Source organism: Pelophylax lessonae (assembly GCF_965119305.1).
Source record: "Pelophylax lessonae genome assembly, chromosome: 4".
NCBI lineage: Eukaryota > Metazoa > Chordata > Amphibia > Anura > Ranidae > Pelophylax > Pelophylax lessonae.
Genome location: NC_138771.1, coordinates 71227254 through 71245660, shown reverse-complemented (window position 1 = coordinate 71245660; position 18407 = coordinate 71227254). Strand labels below are relative to the sequence as shown.

Below are 18407 nucleotides of genomic sequence, written 5' to 3'. Positions count from 1 at the left end.
ATATTGCCTCGTTTTTTATATTTTATAGGAGTGGTAAAAGCTCACAAGAGAGATTCTGGAGAACTGTTGTACTGCATTGAAAAAGAAGGACAAAGGAAATGGTACAAAAGAATGGCGGTAATCCTATCCCTAGAACAGGGAAATAAACTCAGAGAGCAGTTTGGCCTCGGCCCCTATGAGCCATTAATGCCGTTGACCAAGGGATCAGACATAAGTCTTGGTAATGTTTTTTTTTCTGTAGCCGGTCATGTTTTACTTGTCCTGTTGGTTGATAATTTTATATCTGAATCTTTGGAAAACAAAATATTAATGCTTGCTATCTCTATGTGCAGCTTAAATTTTCCATACCTGACCTGAATGTTGTATTTGTGGAATTCTGATTCTATTCATATCATATGTGACACACACAAGCGCACACACATATAAACGGATTAGCCATAAGATTATGACCACCCGCCGAATATTGGGTAGGTCCCCCTTTTGCCATCAAAACAGCCCTGACCCATTGAGGCATAGACTCCACTAAACAAAGCATCACATTGCCTCTGCCAGCTTGCCATCTTCCCATTGTACATGTTACCATCTCTTCCCCAGGTAAGCTATGCACACACCTCTGGCCGCCCGCATGATGTAAAAGAAAAAAAATGTGATTCAACAGACCAGGCCACTTCCATTGATCCTTGCATTGCTCTGTGGTCCAGTTCTGATTCTCGTGTGCCCATTGTGGGCGCTTTTGGCTGTGGACACGGGTCCGCATGGGCACTCTGCCTGGTCTGCGGCTGCACAGCTCTAAATACAACAAACTGTGATGCACTGTGTATTCTTACACCTTTCTATTGGAACCAGCATGAACTTTTTCAGTAATTTGAGCTACAGTAGCCTTTTCTATTGGATCAAACTACATGGACCAGCCTTCACTCACTACGTGCATCAGTGGATCTTAAACACCCATAACTGTCACCAGTTTGCTGTGTCTTTTTTTTTTTTTTTCTTCTACTTCTTTTGGTAGTGGTCCTGACCACTGCAGACTGGGAACATCTCACAAGAGCTGCAGTTTTGGAGTTTCTCTGACCCAGTCATCTAGCCATTATAATTTGGCCCTTGTTAGAGTCGCTCCAATCCTTACACTTGCCCATTTTTTTCTTCTTTTAAAACATTAACTTCAGGGACAACATGTTCACTTGCTGCCAAATATATATCGGACCCAATTTCAGATGCCATTTTCATGGGATAATCCATGTTATTTGCTTTAGCTGTTAGTAGCTATAATGTTATGGCTGATCGGTGTATACCCTCACTCTTGATTTTTTTTTAATTTTTTTTTATACTTATTTTACTGCTTTTATTTACAGATAATCTAGTAGAAGGAAAGCGGAAACGAAGAAGCAATTTAAATGTGATTGGCACACCAACCACGCCCAGTACTTCCAGTACAAGCACTCCAACCAGAAAAGGAACCGAGGTGTCCCTGTCCCGCAGTTCTCTAGCTCCACTGTCTGGAAAAAGAAAGTTGATTAGTTCAGATGATGAAAAATCTCCTGCAAAGCGTGGTCGCAAATCTGTTGTGGCAAAGTCTGGTAAGCTTTTTTTACTCTGTTCTGCAAGGCTGATGGAACCTGATCTAAGGCTACAAAACAGTAGGAGTATACAAATAAGGATTGCTCCAGCTTTTTACAAGTCAAGTGCAAACTATAATAGTATGTGCATTTAAATACAGTAATGTTTACCGTTATAGCTGGCTAAAGATTTAATTTCTTAATGACTTTCATTATGAGCCTTATGTTTGATCAGATACAAACTTTTGGATCAAGTCTTGATGGCCTAGAAGAAACGCCAGTTCACACATAAAGCCCTTGGTGTCTAAAGGATTCCATGTGTAGAAAGAAATTTGTTGTATTAGAGTAAATACTCCAGGAGTTTCCTATTACATTATGACTGGGATTCTCCTGGGAGGAGGTAGATGCGCGATTTATCAAGTGCTCATCATGTCTACTTTTTATTTTAGGCTCCATTCACACTTGTAGGACTCCAAAGTTGTGCCGACTTTGGGATGCAACTTTGACGTAACTTTGGATGGGTGTAACTTGGATGCAACTTTGGCTTTGCCCAGTGATAATGGACAACTGTTGCATTGTATAACATTCAGGTATGACTTTCATGCTACTTTTGAGGGTTAACATTGAAGTTGACCTTCAAGTTGCATGAAAGTTGGACCAAAGTAGTGCATGAACTTTTGAAGTGGCTGCACCTTTAAGTCACACATATATGAATAGTTATCATTGGAAAACATGGGGGAACAGCTTGTCATGCAACTGATGTCAGGTGTCTGATACAGGTGTGAATGGAGCCTAATTGTAGCCAAAAAACTGTGTGTGGTTACCAGTTTTGAACTTTGAAGTTTTGCAAACATTTGTAGCTTACTAAATATTAGATGTGGTGGCTGCATGGGTTTTCTTTTTAGACTTTCTTTCCTTTTATTTTCACCTGATGAACTGGTCAGTAAGTCTGTTGTTTTTCAACGGAACAACCTGTTCTACAGTGTTAGCAGTTAGAGGGTTGAGACCAGTGCCATCTTAATAGGGACATGAGCCCGTGGGCACAGTAATGCGCTTAGCCCCTACCAGGGAAGATGTATTCCTGCAGAGCGTACTGCATCAAAAAGTGGGCGTGGCTAAATACTAAATATTGGGTGCGGCCTTTTTGTCTGATTCGAAACAAACACATCTAAGGGAATTATCCCAAATTAAATTCACTGCCTGTACACACTGCCCCCTCTGTATACATTGACCCTCTTTTCCCCTGTACACGCTGCTCCGACTTTTTTTTTTTTTTTTTTTACCCCTGTGCCCCCACCCCCCCCAAAAAAAAAAATCCTAAATGCCTCTTCCAGCCCAGGGGGGCAAGCAGGAGGGCACAGTACAGGGAGGGCACAGTAAGGATGGCACAGGGTGGGCAGGAGAGCACAGTACAGATGTCACTGCTGGCAGTGCACTAGGCAGAGCTTTCTCCCTGCACTGGAGACATCCCGAGCACAGGCCCAAAATGCTCCTGCTCCCTACACAGCAAACACTGAAGCTGAAATCGGATTCCCTATACACAGCTATGATCTGCACAATGTGTAGCTAGCTACTGGTTGCAGTTCCGACCTGTGAAATTCCATTGTCGGAACGGCAACTTATTTGCAGTAACTAGCTATACACTGTTAGGGACTTAGATAGGGAGGAGGAGCTCCTAATGTGCTCAATCCATGTACCATGCGGGGATGGGAGACTGCCAGCAAGCTTAGGGGGTGGTGGAGGGCTTGCAGAGGGAAGGGGGGGGGGCCCCTTCTCGCCCCCTTGATCCGGGCATGATCTTACCACTGCTGCTTGTGCTGAAGGGATATGTACTGCTCTGATCTCCGCCGGCTCTACTCTCCTATTTATCCCCTGTGATTGGAGCAGTACACAATTCCGCCCATATAAGCAGTAGCAGTAGTAACATGCTCTGACTCAGGAGGTTCCTCCCTAAACCCTACAAAGTGCTAGAGGAGAGCTGGAAACTGTGGGAGTGGTGGAGGAACTGTAGAGGGGGCCCCCATGCATCTGGAGCCCCTGGGCAGTGCCCAGGTTGGCCTGTGCATTAAGACAAACCATTAACCACTGTGCAAATTATACAAACTGTAGACTCGCTGATTTACATTGTAGCAAAGTGTAATTTCTTCAGTGTTGTCACATGAAAAGATATAATAAAATATTTACAAAAATGTGAGGGGTGTACTCACTTTTGTGAGATACTGTATATAGTCCTGCAGTTCTTCACTTGAAATTGCCGACATATTTATGTTTAGACTTGCATATAACTACATTTATTTTATCTAGAAGGTCCAGCAAAAGAAGGTGACTTTATGAGCCCTAATGAAAGTGGAGACAATGCAGGTGACCAGACTACGCTGGAGGAGACCCATGGGCCTCTACCTCAAAATAAGTTGCTGTTCGCAGGATACGCCTTTCTTCTAACTTCATCCACATCCAATGACAAAGTCAACAATCTCCTGAAGTCACAAGAGATCTCCTCCTTCAGCAGTGAAGATGATGAAGGTGATTTTTTTTTTCTTTTCTAGTAGCCCTTTTGGAATCTTCAAACTTAAAAAAGGTTACCGTATATAGACTCTGAAATAGACATATGGTCAGCATGGCATTATAAAGGTTTTTTTTTTTTTTTTTTTTTTTTTTAAACCTTTCAAAAATCATACTATAATGCTATGTAATAAATCTTTTGTAAATTCATTGTTCCATAAGTTGGGTTTATTATCTCCTTAAAGTGATACTAAAGTCTTATTTTTAACTAAAAAAAAGTTAGTTTTACACAGAGCTGCCCAGATCCTTCTCTTCTCGTGTCCCTCTTTAGTGCTCCTGGCCCCTCCCTCCTTTTGTGTGCCCCCACAGCAAGCAGTTTTCTATGGGGGCACCCGAGCTGGGTCACAGCTCCCTGTATTCATTCATACATGGAGCATGTTGCGGAGATTTCCCTTCACTTCCTGTGTCAAAGCCAAACAGAAAGTGAGAGTAAATCCCTGCAAATTAGGGGAATTCCTTAGGGACCCCCAGGTCACCAAAACTAGTTTCCTCATTGGAACATTTTCCCTTTTTATTACTTTTTTGGGGACAACCCAAAATTTTAGGATTTTCCTTTTTTACTATCCCTTTTGATGATAACCGTAAACAGCTCAATTAGAGAGGTTGAAACTCCTCCTTAACCACTTGCTGACCCGCCCCACGCAGATTTACTGCGGCAGTGCGGATGAGATGCGAATAATCTTGTAGATCTACATTAGACACAGTGGGAGGCGGGCCGAGAGAGGAGCTGGCACGATCGCCGCTGGCCTCCCGCGATCTTTAGAGACACTGACAGGGGGCTTGTCTGCCTATGTAAATAAAGCAGGCGGCTCTTCTGTCAGACAGGCAGAGAGAGAGAGAGATCAGGGATTCAGCTATGCTGAAACACTAATCCCCCCCCCCCCCCCCCCCCACAGTGAGTAAGCATGGTTAGGCATACATTTACCCCTTGATCACCACCAGTGTTAACCCCTTCCCTGCTAGTGTCATTTATACATTATTGTCACTGGTCCCAAAAAAGTAAAAAATGTCATGGGTCTGATTTGTCCACCGCAATGTCACAGTCCCACTAAAAATCGCTGATCGCAGCCATTAGTAATTAAAAAAAAAAGTCCAAAAATCTATCCCGTAGTTTGTAAACGCTATAACCTTTGCGCAAACCAATTAAAATACGCTTTTTTGGGATTTTTTTTTTGTTTAAAAAATGTGTAGCAGAATACAAATTTGTCTACACTGATTAAAAAAAAAAAAAAAAGATTTTTTACATTTTTTTTATTGGGAACGTTTTTTTAGCAGAAAGTAAAAAATATTGTGCTTTTTTTTTTTTCTTTAAAATTGTCGCTCTTTGTTTTTGCGCAAAATCTAAAAACCTGCAGAGGTGATAAAATACCACCAAAAGAAAGCTCTATTTGTGGGGGGAAAAGGACATCAATTGTTTTTGGGTACAGTGTCGCCCGACCGTGCAATTGGTTAAATTAATGCAGTGCCAAATCGCAAAAAAAAAAAAAAAAAAAAAAAAATGGCCTGGTCATTAAGGGAGCTGAAGTGGTTCATGGGGGGGGGGGGGGGGCACAGACAGCAATAAAAATTAACAGGTGTTCTAATCTCTACTCTATCCAAAACGAAAAAAAAAAATGTTTTGCCTTTTAGTTATATTTTTATGTATAGAATGCATGAAGATAAAAAAAAAAAACTGACTTTACAACCACTTTAAGTGCCAGTTCACACTATTGCGATGCGGGAACACTGCGAATATACAGCGTGTTCTCGCATCGCATCTGCACCCCTGGCAGTTCACACTGCCATATGTGATACGCTGGGGGTGTCAATTCAAAGTTAACGACACCCCCAGATCAGATCGCTTATTGCAGTGACAGTTCGCACAGGAATCGGATCGCACTGGTGTGAACCACCATGCGATCCGATTCTGCTGCGGACCAAAAAAAGGGTCCTGTGCGTGTTCACTGCGATTGCGGTGCGAATTCAGCCATACAAACTGTATGGCTGAGTTGGCACCTGCACAGACCTTCCATGTGATTTTAGGAGCAATGCGCTCCGAATCATATGTTATGTCTGTGATCGCATATGTGTGAACCGGCACTAATATCACTTCTATGTGGTTGAACTACTTGTGCACATTCACTCCTATTACACAGCGTCCCATAGAATCCAATCCGTTATCAGTGACCCAAAAAGAACAGTATATGTAACAGCCTTTTACCCCTGAGATACCCTTGAAATAATTTTCTGGTTCTTACGGAGTCTCTGCTAAAGAAAATTTTCCCTACCGCTCATGGCACACTAGTGTGATTGATGAGGTTAAGAAAGTTTTTAAAAATAATGTGACATACCCATCATATTTGACATTCACGACAGATAATTTTGTTACTAACCACCTACTAAGCTATTTTATGTAATCTTGATATACCTGCAGAAAAGAAATGTAGACCGTAAAAATTGTGGTGTCATCAAACGTTAGTGGTCAATGTAGAAGTGACTCCCATTACATTGGTGGTTAGTAGAAAGTTGCCCCCTAGAATTCATGGTCAATTTAAATGGGAGATCAATCCACCATTTCTCAAGGAACCCCTAACAATCTCAGAAGGACCCCCAAGGTTCCATAGAGCACTGGTTGAGAATTACTGATCTGTAATATGTTGCCTATCCCCACATCATTTTATGCCAAGGAAACCAAACTGGAAGACCAAGTTTTTGATAGACTTTGTTCTGAATACAAACCCGTTTCTTATATCGATGAAGAATAAAATGGTGGAGCTACTCTGTATACATATGTGCATTCCCTGTTTATCTGTATCAGGCAGTTAAGCCTCTAGGGTACACTCTCACTGTCACTTTTTAACCGGTTGCCGACCGCCGCACGACTATATACTGCGGCGGTCAGCCCCGGCCAGGCAGAGTGACGTATCGGTACGTCACTCGCCTGTCACTGACTTGCGAGCCTATCGCGGGCGGGCGGGCGCGCGCCGAGGCGCGCCCGCCGCGGCTCGTTCACAGGCAAGTCAGTGCGTGTGACCGGCGGACTCGATGTCCGCCAGTCACACTGCGATCGCTCCTGTGAAGGGAGAAAGACAGAGCAGCTTGTGTAAACAAGCTGCCTGTCAGTTCTCCCTGTGTAAAAGTAAAGATCTGACCGTTCTACTATGTAGAACGGTGGATCTTTGCTTTTACACCAATAGGAATGTCCCTACACAGTAGAAAGCACGCCCCTAGGACACACTTAACCCCTCCCTGTCCAATAAAGTTAACCCCTTCCCTGCCAGTGTCATTTTTGCAGTAACAGTGCATATGTATAGCACTGATTACTGCAGTAATGTCACTGGTAACCCCAAAAGTGTCAAAAATGTCAGTCAAGGGTCCGATCTGTCCGCCGCAATGTCGCAGTACCGAAAAAAAAATCGCAGATCGCCGCCATTACGCGTTAAAAAAAAAAACACCAAAAATGACAAAAATCTTTCTCTTTGTTAGTAAACGCGATAACTTTTGCGCAAACCAATCAAAATACGCTTTTTGCGATTTTTTTTTTTTACCAAACATAGGTAGCATAAAAGAAATTGGCCGAAAAATTTTAAAAAATTTTGATTTTTACTTTTTTTTTTGGGGAATTTCATATAAAAAAATGTGAAAAATATTGTTATTTTTGCAAAATTTACGCTCTTTTTTTGTTTATAGCGCGTGATCAAAAAATCGCACAGGTGATCAAATACCACCAAAAGAAAGCTCTGTTTGTGGGAAAAAAAGGACGTCAAATTCGTTTAGGTACAGCGTCGCACGACCGCGCAATTGTCCGTTAAAGTCACGCAGTAAAAAATCGCAAAAAAACCCCTGGTCCTTTAGCAGCCAAATCCTCCGGGGCTTAAGTGGTTAAACAGTCCCTGGAGAAGTTTACCCCCTTGGTCCAGATCATTTGTATAATATGAGTTCTCTGAACCTCAGAGGATCAGTTAAGCTTACCAGTTAAATGTACCATGCCTGGGACTACTTGGAAGAGGTGGTCCCTGGCATAGTGCACGTCCAGCATGGTTTTCTTCAGTGGGAGTTCAAACTTTACCAGCAAACAGAGCTCTCCATAGATGACTGTGTACAGAAGTTGGGTTTACAGGACTGGTTCGCAGGGGTGAGGACAAGTGAACTTGAGTACAGTTCAGTTAAACCAGTGCCAGTGTGACTGCACCCTTTAAAAGGTCACAAAGGATGCAATTAAGTTGGCAATATTTTCTAACTGATATTTACTAAGGAAGCTTAGAATCGCATTATGTATTAGCTCAGGAAGCAAGCACATTTGATAAATAAAAACTGCTATTATGTAATCAGCACATGCAGGTTACCAATATTGCTTCTTATTTTAGAATACATTGAAAGCACACCGTATAACAGGCGGTACACAGAGGATCAACTCCGGGCTGGTGCAGGCTGCATTGTAGACAATTTCAGTGAAGCACTGGTGAGACTTTCATTAAATATATTGCTTTTTTGTGTTTCTCTTCTAATTCTTCCACATGTGTATGACTTATGTCTTCCAAAACTATTTTGATTTCTGTGTATTCAAGGCAAGTTCAGCTTTGAAAAGAGAGATATCCTGCTAGACCTCTCATTACATTTGGCTGTTCAATAAAAGAATAATGTATCAAGCATAAAACTTTTCCATTCACACCCGATGACCGTGGGAGCTGCGGTCGGAATACAATATCCTGGCAGGGAGGATTCCTCCATCCACATTGCTTATGTGGCTGGAGGAATCTGTTACTTTTTTTCTTTTGTTCTGCACACTGGTTGAAAGAAGAAAAAAAAAATCTAGACATTAAAAACTGATACAAGGGCTGGTTTACATACTGTACATTTCTTTGAAAAGGTTGGAATCACACTGGAACACACCAAAAGTAGTGCATGCATTACTTTTCAAAAACCCTCTGCATCCGATCGCATTGTACTGTACCAGGAGATTTGGTGCAGGCAAATGCACAGTATTTGCAATCTGTGTTTTGAGGGTGTTAAGATTATATTGACACCCACAGCAGTTTGCACACCCAGTGCGTTTTTTAATGTGGTGCTGGAAACCAGCCTCTAAACAAGTTGTCAAGTCCGCCCACAACCAGTGTTCACTCTTCCATATAAAGTAGCTGACACTGAGCTAAGTAACAGTCCCAACAGTGCAAGTAAAAATAGATGTGTGGTACTCACCATTAATACATTGCTGACATTGCTACATTGTTCACATTTTGTGATGTTACAGCCTTATTCCAAAATGGATTATTTTTTTCATCCAAAATTCTACAAACAATACCCCGTAATGACAACCTGAAAGAAGTTTGTTTGAAATCTTTGCAAATGTATTTAAAAAAATAAATAAAAATCCTATGTACATAAGAAGTCACAGCCTTTGCCGTGACACTCAAAATTGAGCTCAGGTGCATCCTATTTCCACTGATGATCATCCTTGATGTATCTACAAATTGGAGTCCACCTTTGGTAAATTCAGTTGATTGGACAATATTTGGAAAGGCACACACCTGTCTATATAAGGTCCCACAGTTAACCATGCATGTCAGAGCAAAAAGCAAGCCATGATGTCCAAGGAATTGTTTGTAGACAGGATTTTAGCATGGCACAGATCTAAAGGAAGGGTACAGAACATTTTCTGCAGCATTGAAGGTCTCAATAAGCACAGTGGCCTCCATCATCTGGAAATGGAAGAAGTTTGGAAACACCAGGGCTCTTCCTAGAGCGGGCCGCCCAGCCTACCTGAGCGATCGAGGGAGAAGGGCCTTGGGTGACCAAGAACCCGATGGTCACTGACAAGAGCTCCAGCATTTCTTTGGGGAGAGAAGAGAACCTTTCAGAAGAATAACCATCTCTGCAGCACTCTACCAATCAAGCGGCCAGACAGGAGCCACTCCTCAGTAAAAGGCACATGACAGCCCGCCTGGAGTTTGCCAAAAGGCACCTAAAGGACTCTCAGACCATGAGAAATAAAATTCTCTGATCTGATTAAACAAAGACTTCAAAGAAGAAAAATTGATTTAAATTCAAAATTCACTTTAAAACAGATTGGTGGGTGATTGAGGGAGGATTGGTGCTGTGGGCGGGACTAGGCGACGGCATAAGGTTGTGGATACAGGGAGCAATGACGATAGAACTTAGACTTGGTTCGGTAGCCCAGAAGGGCCTTGGACTCTCCCACTCATTAGGTAAGGGGGGGGGGGTTTACACGAGTGCATTTACTGAGCATCACCCTGAAGGCCAAGAGTAGGAAGTAAGGGGAATCTATGGGCAGATCCCCTCTAAATCCTAAGATAGGATCTTTAGTTGGTCAAATTACCATCAGGATAAAGAGAAGGGTGAAAGGTTTGGGGGAGGTGGGAAGGGGGGGCTGAATGGGAAGAGAAAGTGGGGGTGGGTATTAAGGAACTTAGAAATGTAAAACTTGCTGTCCTACCGAATAAGCTATTGTCCTCTTGGAAAATGTTGGTCGACTTACATGTAAGTGCTGCAAAGTGGGCCCCCCACTTTTCTCACCTGTTTCGTACAGTTGGAGGCCCTGGGGTGGGATTAAAAATGAGTGTTAAGAGGCGATTGAGAGACCAAAATTAATAATCTGAAAATCTTCTCATATGCTAGAGGACTAAATACCCCAACCAAAAGACACATTACTAGAGGAACTTAGACGCAATTCTGTGAAAATGACCTTCTTACAGGAGACTTATAGCGCACAGAACACAAATGTGAAGATATATTCAAAACATTTCCCGACTTGGTACTACGGTATTCACCCATTTAAAAGAGCAAAGGGAGTAGCTATAGGATTTGCCAAGGATGTTCGGTTTTCCCTGGAAGAAAGATTGGTTGACCCTGATGGTCGATATATCTTCCTAAAGGGACAACTACAGGGTTTAGGTTGTTCATTAGCAAATATATATTGCCCAAATAAAAACCTAAAAGGATACTTAAAGAAAATCCTAGACAAACTGTCTGCTTTCAAAAAGGCTAATTTAATTTTAGCGGGGGACTTTTTAATTTTTGCTTGGATCTGCTTCTTGATTGTGTGTAGAGTACATGGTCGAGGGATGGATACCAGCTTAGGAAAGTTAGAAACAAGCTTTAAAAAAGTAAATTAGTGGATGCTTGGAGAATTCAGCATCCGGGGGAGAGGGATTACTCATTCTACTCTTCTGTGCACTTGACGTACTCAAGACTGGATTATATTAGACCATAGGCTGATCGAGGCAATAGCTAGTACATCAATTGGGACTATTACTATATCTGACCATACCCCAACGGTGGTGAAATTAAAATTCCCAGGGACCCATAAAAAGGTAAACTCTTGGAGATTAAAGGAAGGATTATTAGATGAGGAAGAATTGGCCCAGTACTTCTTGATAAATTAATCCCCTAAGGCCTCCCAGGCCATTATTTGGGAAGCCCATAAAGCCTATATAAGAGGAATATTTATCTCAATTGAAGCCAGAAAAAAGAGCGAGAACTGCAAAGATAAATAGACTAATAGCAGAGTTGCACGAGCTGGAACAAGAACACAAAATCGCCCTAAAGGCTGAAACACAAAATGCTCTGGTGTTAAAGAGATAAATTAAGAAACTTGCTTGAGGAAGAGACTAGACGGTGTTTTAACAGGGTGGCTCAGGGAGGATATAAGTGGGTAAACAAACCTGGGAAATGCCTATCTGGTTTATTAAGCAGTATAAAGTCCAATAACTATATATAGAAAATAAAGAATAGAAGAGGAGAAACGGTGTTCTCAACTACAGAAATAGTGAATGCTTTTCAGAATTAAGAATCTTTACACTGTTAGACAAAAAGGTAGACCTGAGGCTGAACAACTTAGAAAGCAAAATATCATCAAATATATACAAGACTCAAAACTTCTCAAAATCAAATAAAGGAAAACCATTAACCCTCGAAAAGCTAATTTCCCAGTAAGAAATAATTGAGGCCCAACAGGAAAAAGCCCTGACCCAGATGGATTACGAGTTGTTATAAGAGATTCAAGGAAACGTTGATCCCTAAACCCTGTGCGTGTATGAATGAGGTAGGAGATGGGGCACATATTAACAGTAATTCTTAAAGATGGGAAATACTCATCACTCTGCTCTAGTTAGAGGCCAATAGCCTTGCTGAATACAGACCTAAAATCGTATGCAAAAATCTTAGCGGCACGACCAAAAGTTCTGATGGTAGAATGGATACACCCCGACCAAACAGGATTCATCCCAGGAAGAAAAGGAAAAGATAACGGGATAAGAACACAACTGCTAATATATAGTTCCAAAAAACAGGAGGTCCCGGCCCTCCTGTTAATTGATGCTGAAAAAGCTTTTGACAGGGTGAACTGGAACTTCATGACTGAAACAATAAAGAATTTAGGGGTAGGACCTAAGATGATTAGCTGGCTAGGCGCCCTTTATAGTAATCCCTCCGCTTCAGGAAATGGAAATGGTTTGAGATGTGTAATGGGACGAGGCAGGGGTGCCCCCTCTCGCCCCTGTTGTTCGTTTTGTCACTAGAACCTTTGCTGGCCTCGATTAGGAATAATGCAGATATAAAAGGGGGTGAAGATTGGTCAAGACTAACACTAAATTGCTGCATACACGGACGACAACTTAATTCTACATAAACAACCCTAGAATAAGCCTCCCAAACGTTATCAAAGAATTGAGAAGATACGGAGAACTGTCAAATTTCAAGATAAACCCAATAAAATCTGAAATTTTAAATATTAGATTGAATAAAAAAAGAACAGGCACTACAGAGAATTTTCATTCACTTGGGCGAAATCTAAAATAAAATACTTAGGGATCAACATAACCTCTTTTACCTGAAAATCTCTATCTGGCCAACTACATTCTACTGTTGGAGGAGATAAAGTTAAATATTAGGTAAATATTGAATCACCCAATATATTGGTTGGGCAGAATTAATATGTTTAAAACGACGATTTTACCAAAAATTCTATATAGATTCCAAATGCTTCCTATAGCTATTCCTGCTGCATACTTCAGAAAAATAAAAACTATTTTTTAAATTTATATGGCGGGGGAAAAGAAACCAAGGGTGCAGTGGGCAACACTCGTTAGAGATAAGTTTTCAGGGGGCTTAGGGGCACCGGACATTTAAAAGATATTATATAGCAACAGTATTATCGCAAATAATTAAATTGACAAAAAAAGATGGATAAAGTTGGAAATCGCGTCAAGCCGTACACAATTGAGAAGGAACATTTGGATTCCTCCAAAATTTAGGGAAATACACGAGGAAACACATGACTTAACGAGAGTTGTATACAAAACCTGGGACACAACATTTTTTTTTCACCTGGATTAAAGAAACAACTTGGTGGCGGGTTAGGAGATTGACGAATAAGATATAATACATAAAGGGAAGATTAGCCAATTTATTAATTAAATACTTTGAGGAAGTTGACACTAAACTGAGTGGAATCACATGCAATTGACACACATTTGTTGGATGTTTGCCTCATCCCATGAGATTGGACAAAGAGTTGAACCCTATGGGGAAATTCTGTAATTCCTTAATAAAGGTAAAACATGATTTGTCCCAAGCCTATAGGATGTTAACTGATCTGGAGGGATAGTGGAATCTTTTTGTTGAAAAATGGGAAAGAGAAATCGGAATTAGCTTAGAAGAACACAAGGTGAACACTGTACGGAGAGCCGCACATTGCACTGCTAGAGATGTGAATACCATCAAGATTAATTATACTCTCGAGATACTCTCGAGATATACTCTCGAGATGGTATATTACACCGGCCAGGGTGCATCGCTGTCAACCCGAGAAATCTAGTTGGTGTTGGAGGGGGTGTCAGGTTGAAGGATCAATGTTTCATATATGGTGGGAATGTCCCAAAATCGTGTAATTTGGTTAAGGATACAATATGTTATTAACCAAATTACAGACAAGGAAGTTGTGGATGATTCCTGGGTATGTTTATTCCACAAAACTAATAGAATACAAAAATTTTACAGAAATTCAATTTCTCTATCGTCCATCTTCATTAGTTGAAATGGTTATGCTGCCCCCTGCAGGAGTAGTCCTAGGCAGGAAAATTTTAACGGGGCTGTCCCCACAGGCATAACCCACACACCCTCTGCTCAGCAAACCGGTTTTTCAACCTAGGACCTAGGTTTCCTGCTGGGACTCCGGTCTCAGTTTTTTATTCTTTTCAGAATATTTTGTTTTATTTCTCTTTACTCACTTTGCTAGCTAGTGTTCAGGGGGATCCTCCTGGTGATCTGCAAGCAATGCCGGCTGGGGCTTCGCACTGGATAATCTAGATCCTTATGGTCCCCCCAGCCTGGCCTATGAGCATGAGCAGGTTATAGTCCTGCACTAGGCCTCACCACGATGGTGCCCCTTTCTGGATGGGGATGAGCCTACGAGCAGATGCCTCACCAGGGACGCGACAACCTGGAACGCCCTGAGACGCAGCATACCCCTCGGCTGGCAGCACTCCCACTTTGGGTGGGAGGAGGTCTGCCCGGGGCAGAGCCTGCCCGGTCCATGGTATGGTGAGTAAATGTGACCCCACTTGCCCCTGGTGGCCTTGGGGGGATGTGGCCCCTCTCCTGGGGATAATAGGACTTGTACTTCCTAAAAGATCCCCCTTGCCTGTCAGGTACCTGGCCTCTGTGCCCTGTCTCCCTCTCCCGCCCCCTCTGGGGGCTATGTAACTGGGGCGCCTGGCGTCCTGAGGGGGGTGGCAATAGTACCTTGTTGCTTGCTGGGTCTTGTTGTAGATCCTTGATGCCTTCATTGTGGGGGTCCCTGGCCGCATGGCACACCGTAGGCACCGCCATCTTGAGTATGGGCAATGTGTATATTTTTCCCATTGACTTGTATGGGGCAGCCATTTTCACTGCGCTTCCTATTAAAATGCATTGGCAACCATTTTTGTGTAGTCCTATTTAACTGCACTAGCAGCGTGACCTTTTACATCCAGGCCAAGGTCACTTCCTTTTATTCTTCTTCCTGCTGCAGGCCGTTCAGGAGGGTTTTATCTGGAGGTGGTACTGTAATGGGGTCTTTGCGGGCATATCCCTGCACACTCTGCTGTTAGTGTATATTTAAGGGCGACTCTGCAGACCGCTGCGCTTGGCGGTGGGAACCGCGATCGGCGCTTCTTAAGTGACAGTACTCCATTTTTCTGTAACTTGGAATATGGAGTCCCAGGCTGTAAAGGCACATTTCCACTGCATAGAACCGAACGGTTCGGCTCGCTCTTGCGCTTTTCCACTGCATGGTACGGTGTTGGAACGGTTCGGTACGGTGGCGCTTTTCCACTACATGGAACCGAACAGTACGGCTCGCTTAAACAGTACCACCTCGGTTGTGGTTCCAAGAGGGCTGTACCGGTACCATATCCCACCATCATTTTGCATGCAGCCTTGACTGTCACTACTAGCCACTGATTGGTCAGAGAATCGCTGTTATCCCACCCACTTACTACTTTAGTGGAAAAGCAAACCGTACCGAACCGTTCCAACACCGTACCATGTGGTATCATGCAGTGGAAAACCAAGCCAAGCAGGGCCGAGTGGAGCCGAGCTGGTACTTGCAGTGGAAAAGTGCCATTATTTCACCCTCAGACCCACTCTGTGTGACTCCCAGACAGCCTGGATCGCAGTCGCTTGCCACGATTTCAGCAGCTCTGAAAAGCCTGGCAACAAAAGTTGATTTTGACATGAAAAAGGGTACTAGCCGTAAACGGCCGCTGCCTTCTCCATCGTTGGTGGAGTCCTCTGATTCAGAGACTGATGTGGTCGCCACAGACTCCCTCCTACCTGAAGGGTTGCTGTCCTCGCAGTCAGATGGTGAAGAGGACCTGTCTTTTTCAGCTGCAGCGGGGAATGCGCTTTGTTGGAAGCCCTGATTATTTCAGTGAGGCAAACTTTAATATTGGCTGCTGAGCCCACGCCAGCAGGGACACGGGTGGCCTTTGGCTGCCGCAAGACCAAAAAGTCTGGCAAGGTTTTTCCCTGTCCCAAGACTATTCATGATATTGTGAATGACCAATGGTGCGTTAAGCATGTGCTAGTTGTTCCAAAACACTTTAAACGCCGGTATCCTTTTGCAGATACGACCTCCAACCGTTGGACAGTGCCACCTAAGGTGGACCACCCTGTTTCCAGGTTGAACAAATCTACCATTGTGCCTGTGGAAGATTCCCCAGTTTTTACAGATACGGCGGACAGGTGGATGGAATCGCTTTCCTGCCAGCTTCACGTGTTGGTGGGTTCCATTTTGAAACCAGTCTTTGTGTCTGAGTTGGTATCACAGACAGTTATGGAATAGATTAGGGTTCTGTAAGCAAACTTGGACTCTGACAGTTCCCCCAGAACTGATGGAACTTGTGGACCAGATGGCCCAGGCCCTGGTGTTCCTGTGTGATGCGTCCCTGGATGCTGCTCCCCTTGTTGCCAGAGTTTCAGCTGTGGGGATTGCCCTAATGCGCATGGTTTGGCTGAAGAGCTGGTCGGCTGACTAAGCTTCCAAGAAAGCCCTGACTAATCTCCCTTTTCTGGGAGAGCGTTTGTTTGGCGACTCACTGGATGGTTGATCAAGGGTCTGACTGGTGGGAAAGAGTACTCTTCTTCCTCAATCCTCCAAAGGTAAAACACCCCGTGCTAAGCGGGGTCCTTCCTTTAGGCAAGTCCAAAACCAGTCAGTCTGGTGCTGCGGGCAAGTCCTCTTCAGCATGAAGGGGCGCCCTCGCCCGTTTCTGGAGTGGGGGGACGTCTGCGCTTCTTTCAGGAACCCTAAACTTCCTTTGATCAAGACAAATGGGTTTGCAAACTGATTTGTTCCGGGTACAAAATCTAATTTTGGTCCCGGCCGGGGGACAGGTTTTTTCAGTCAAATCTTCATCTCCAGAGCGTTTGAAAGATCTTCAGGAATCTGTGCAGGACCTCCTGGCTCAAGGAGTGATCGTGCTGGTTCCTCCGTAGGAACGCTCCCAAGGTTTATATTCAAACCTGTTCACGGTGCCCAGAAAGGTGGGCAAGGTGCGTCCAATCCAAAGATCTGAACCTCTTTGTGTGGGTGCAGATGTTTCCAATGGAGTCCATTCGGTTGGTGGTGGCATCCTTGAATCAGGGGGAATTTTCTGGCCTCCATCGATATCAAGGATGCGTATCTCCACGTACCCATATTTGAGGGACATCAGCAATTCCTCTGCTTTGCAGAGGCAGAGGAGCATTTTCAATTTTTGGCATTACCCTTTGGTCTCGCCTCCCCTCCCAGAGTTTTTACCAAGGTCCTGGCCCCGGAGCTGGCCTTGTTACGTCAGAGCGGAATCTCAATTTTGGGGTATCTGGACGATCTCCTGTTGCGAGCAGACTCTCATTTGGATCTGTTGGGACAACATCTCTATTACAATTCAGACCCTTCAAGAATTCGGGTGGACGATCAATTTCAAGAAATCTGCTCTATCATTATCCGTATGGGTCACTTATCTGGGGCTGACTCTCGACTCATCTCTTGCGAGGGTCTTTCTCCCCTTGTAAAAGTTTCAGAAGTTGCAAAGGGCGATCAGGTCGCTGATGGAAACCCTGCGTTTGCTCAGTCTCATACCAGGCTTCTGCAGAAAGATTCTGGCAAAATGGAACAGGGACCCTCGGTCATTGGACCAGAAGATTTCCTTTGAGTCATCTCACGAAGTCGGCTCTATCCTGGTGGATCCAGTCCTTCCTGACGCTTTTCTGGACGGTCGCCACCACGGATGCCAGCCTGTCAGGCTGAGATGGAGTGCTGGGGCAGCTCTGTGCCCAGAGGACTTGGGCGTCTGAAGAGTCCTCCTTGCCAATCAACATTCTGGCGCTAAGAGCTATCAAGCTTTGCCTATTCCCCTGGACGAGCCGGCTATGCGGTTCTACGGTTCAGATACATTATACATTCGGACAATGCCAGGGCTGTGGCCTACATCAATCATCAAGGGGGCACCAAGAGTGTCCTGGCAGCCAAGGAGGTGGCTGAGATTCTGGTTTGGGCGGAAGCCAATGTTTTAGCTTTTTCTGGAGTCTACATCCCAAGAGTGGGGAATTGGCAAGCGGATTACCTGAGTCGTCAGGTGTTGGATCAAGGGGAATGGTCCCTTCATCCGGAGGTGTTTCACCGCCTGTATGCCCGGTGGGGGACTCCGGAGGTGGGTCTGTTTGCATTCTGCCTCAACAGAAAAGTCCAGAGGTTTGTGGCCAGGTCTTGGGATCCTCTGGCCGACGCCACAGACGCTCTAGTGGCTCCTTGGAGCCAGTATCGGCTGA

At 43.8% G+C, this 18407-nt stretch overlaps 1 protein-coding gene across 4 annotated transcripts in view; it reads left to right on the top strand.

Annotated features, from left to right (window-relative positions):
* The window catches only part of TP53BP1 (tumor protein p53 binding protein 1), a 197087-nt gene that overhangs the window by 168954 nt on the left and 9726 nt on the right, over nt 1-18407 (top strand). For 3 of the 4 annotated variants that reach the window (XM_082256056.1, XM_082256053.1, XM_082256054.1), the window contains 4 exons: nt 29-220; nt 1353-1577; nt 3861-4079; nt 8465-8559. In XM_082256056.1, coding sequence (XP_082112182.1) covers nt 29-220; nt 1353-1577; nt 3861-4079; nt 8465-8559 — 731 coding nt within the window. The remainder of the gene's footprint in view (nt 1-28; nt 221-1352; nt 1578-3860; nt 4080-8464; nt 8560-18407) is intronic. The other variant, XM_082256055.1, reaches the window with a different exon arrangement.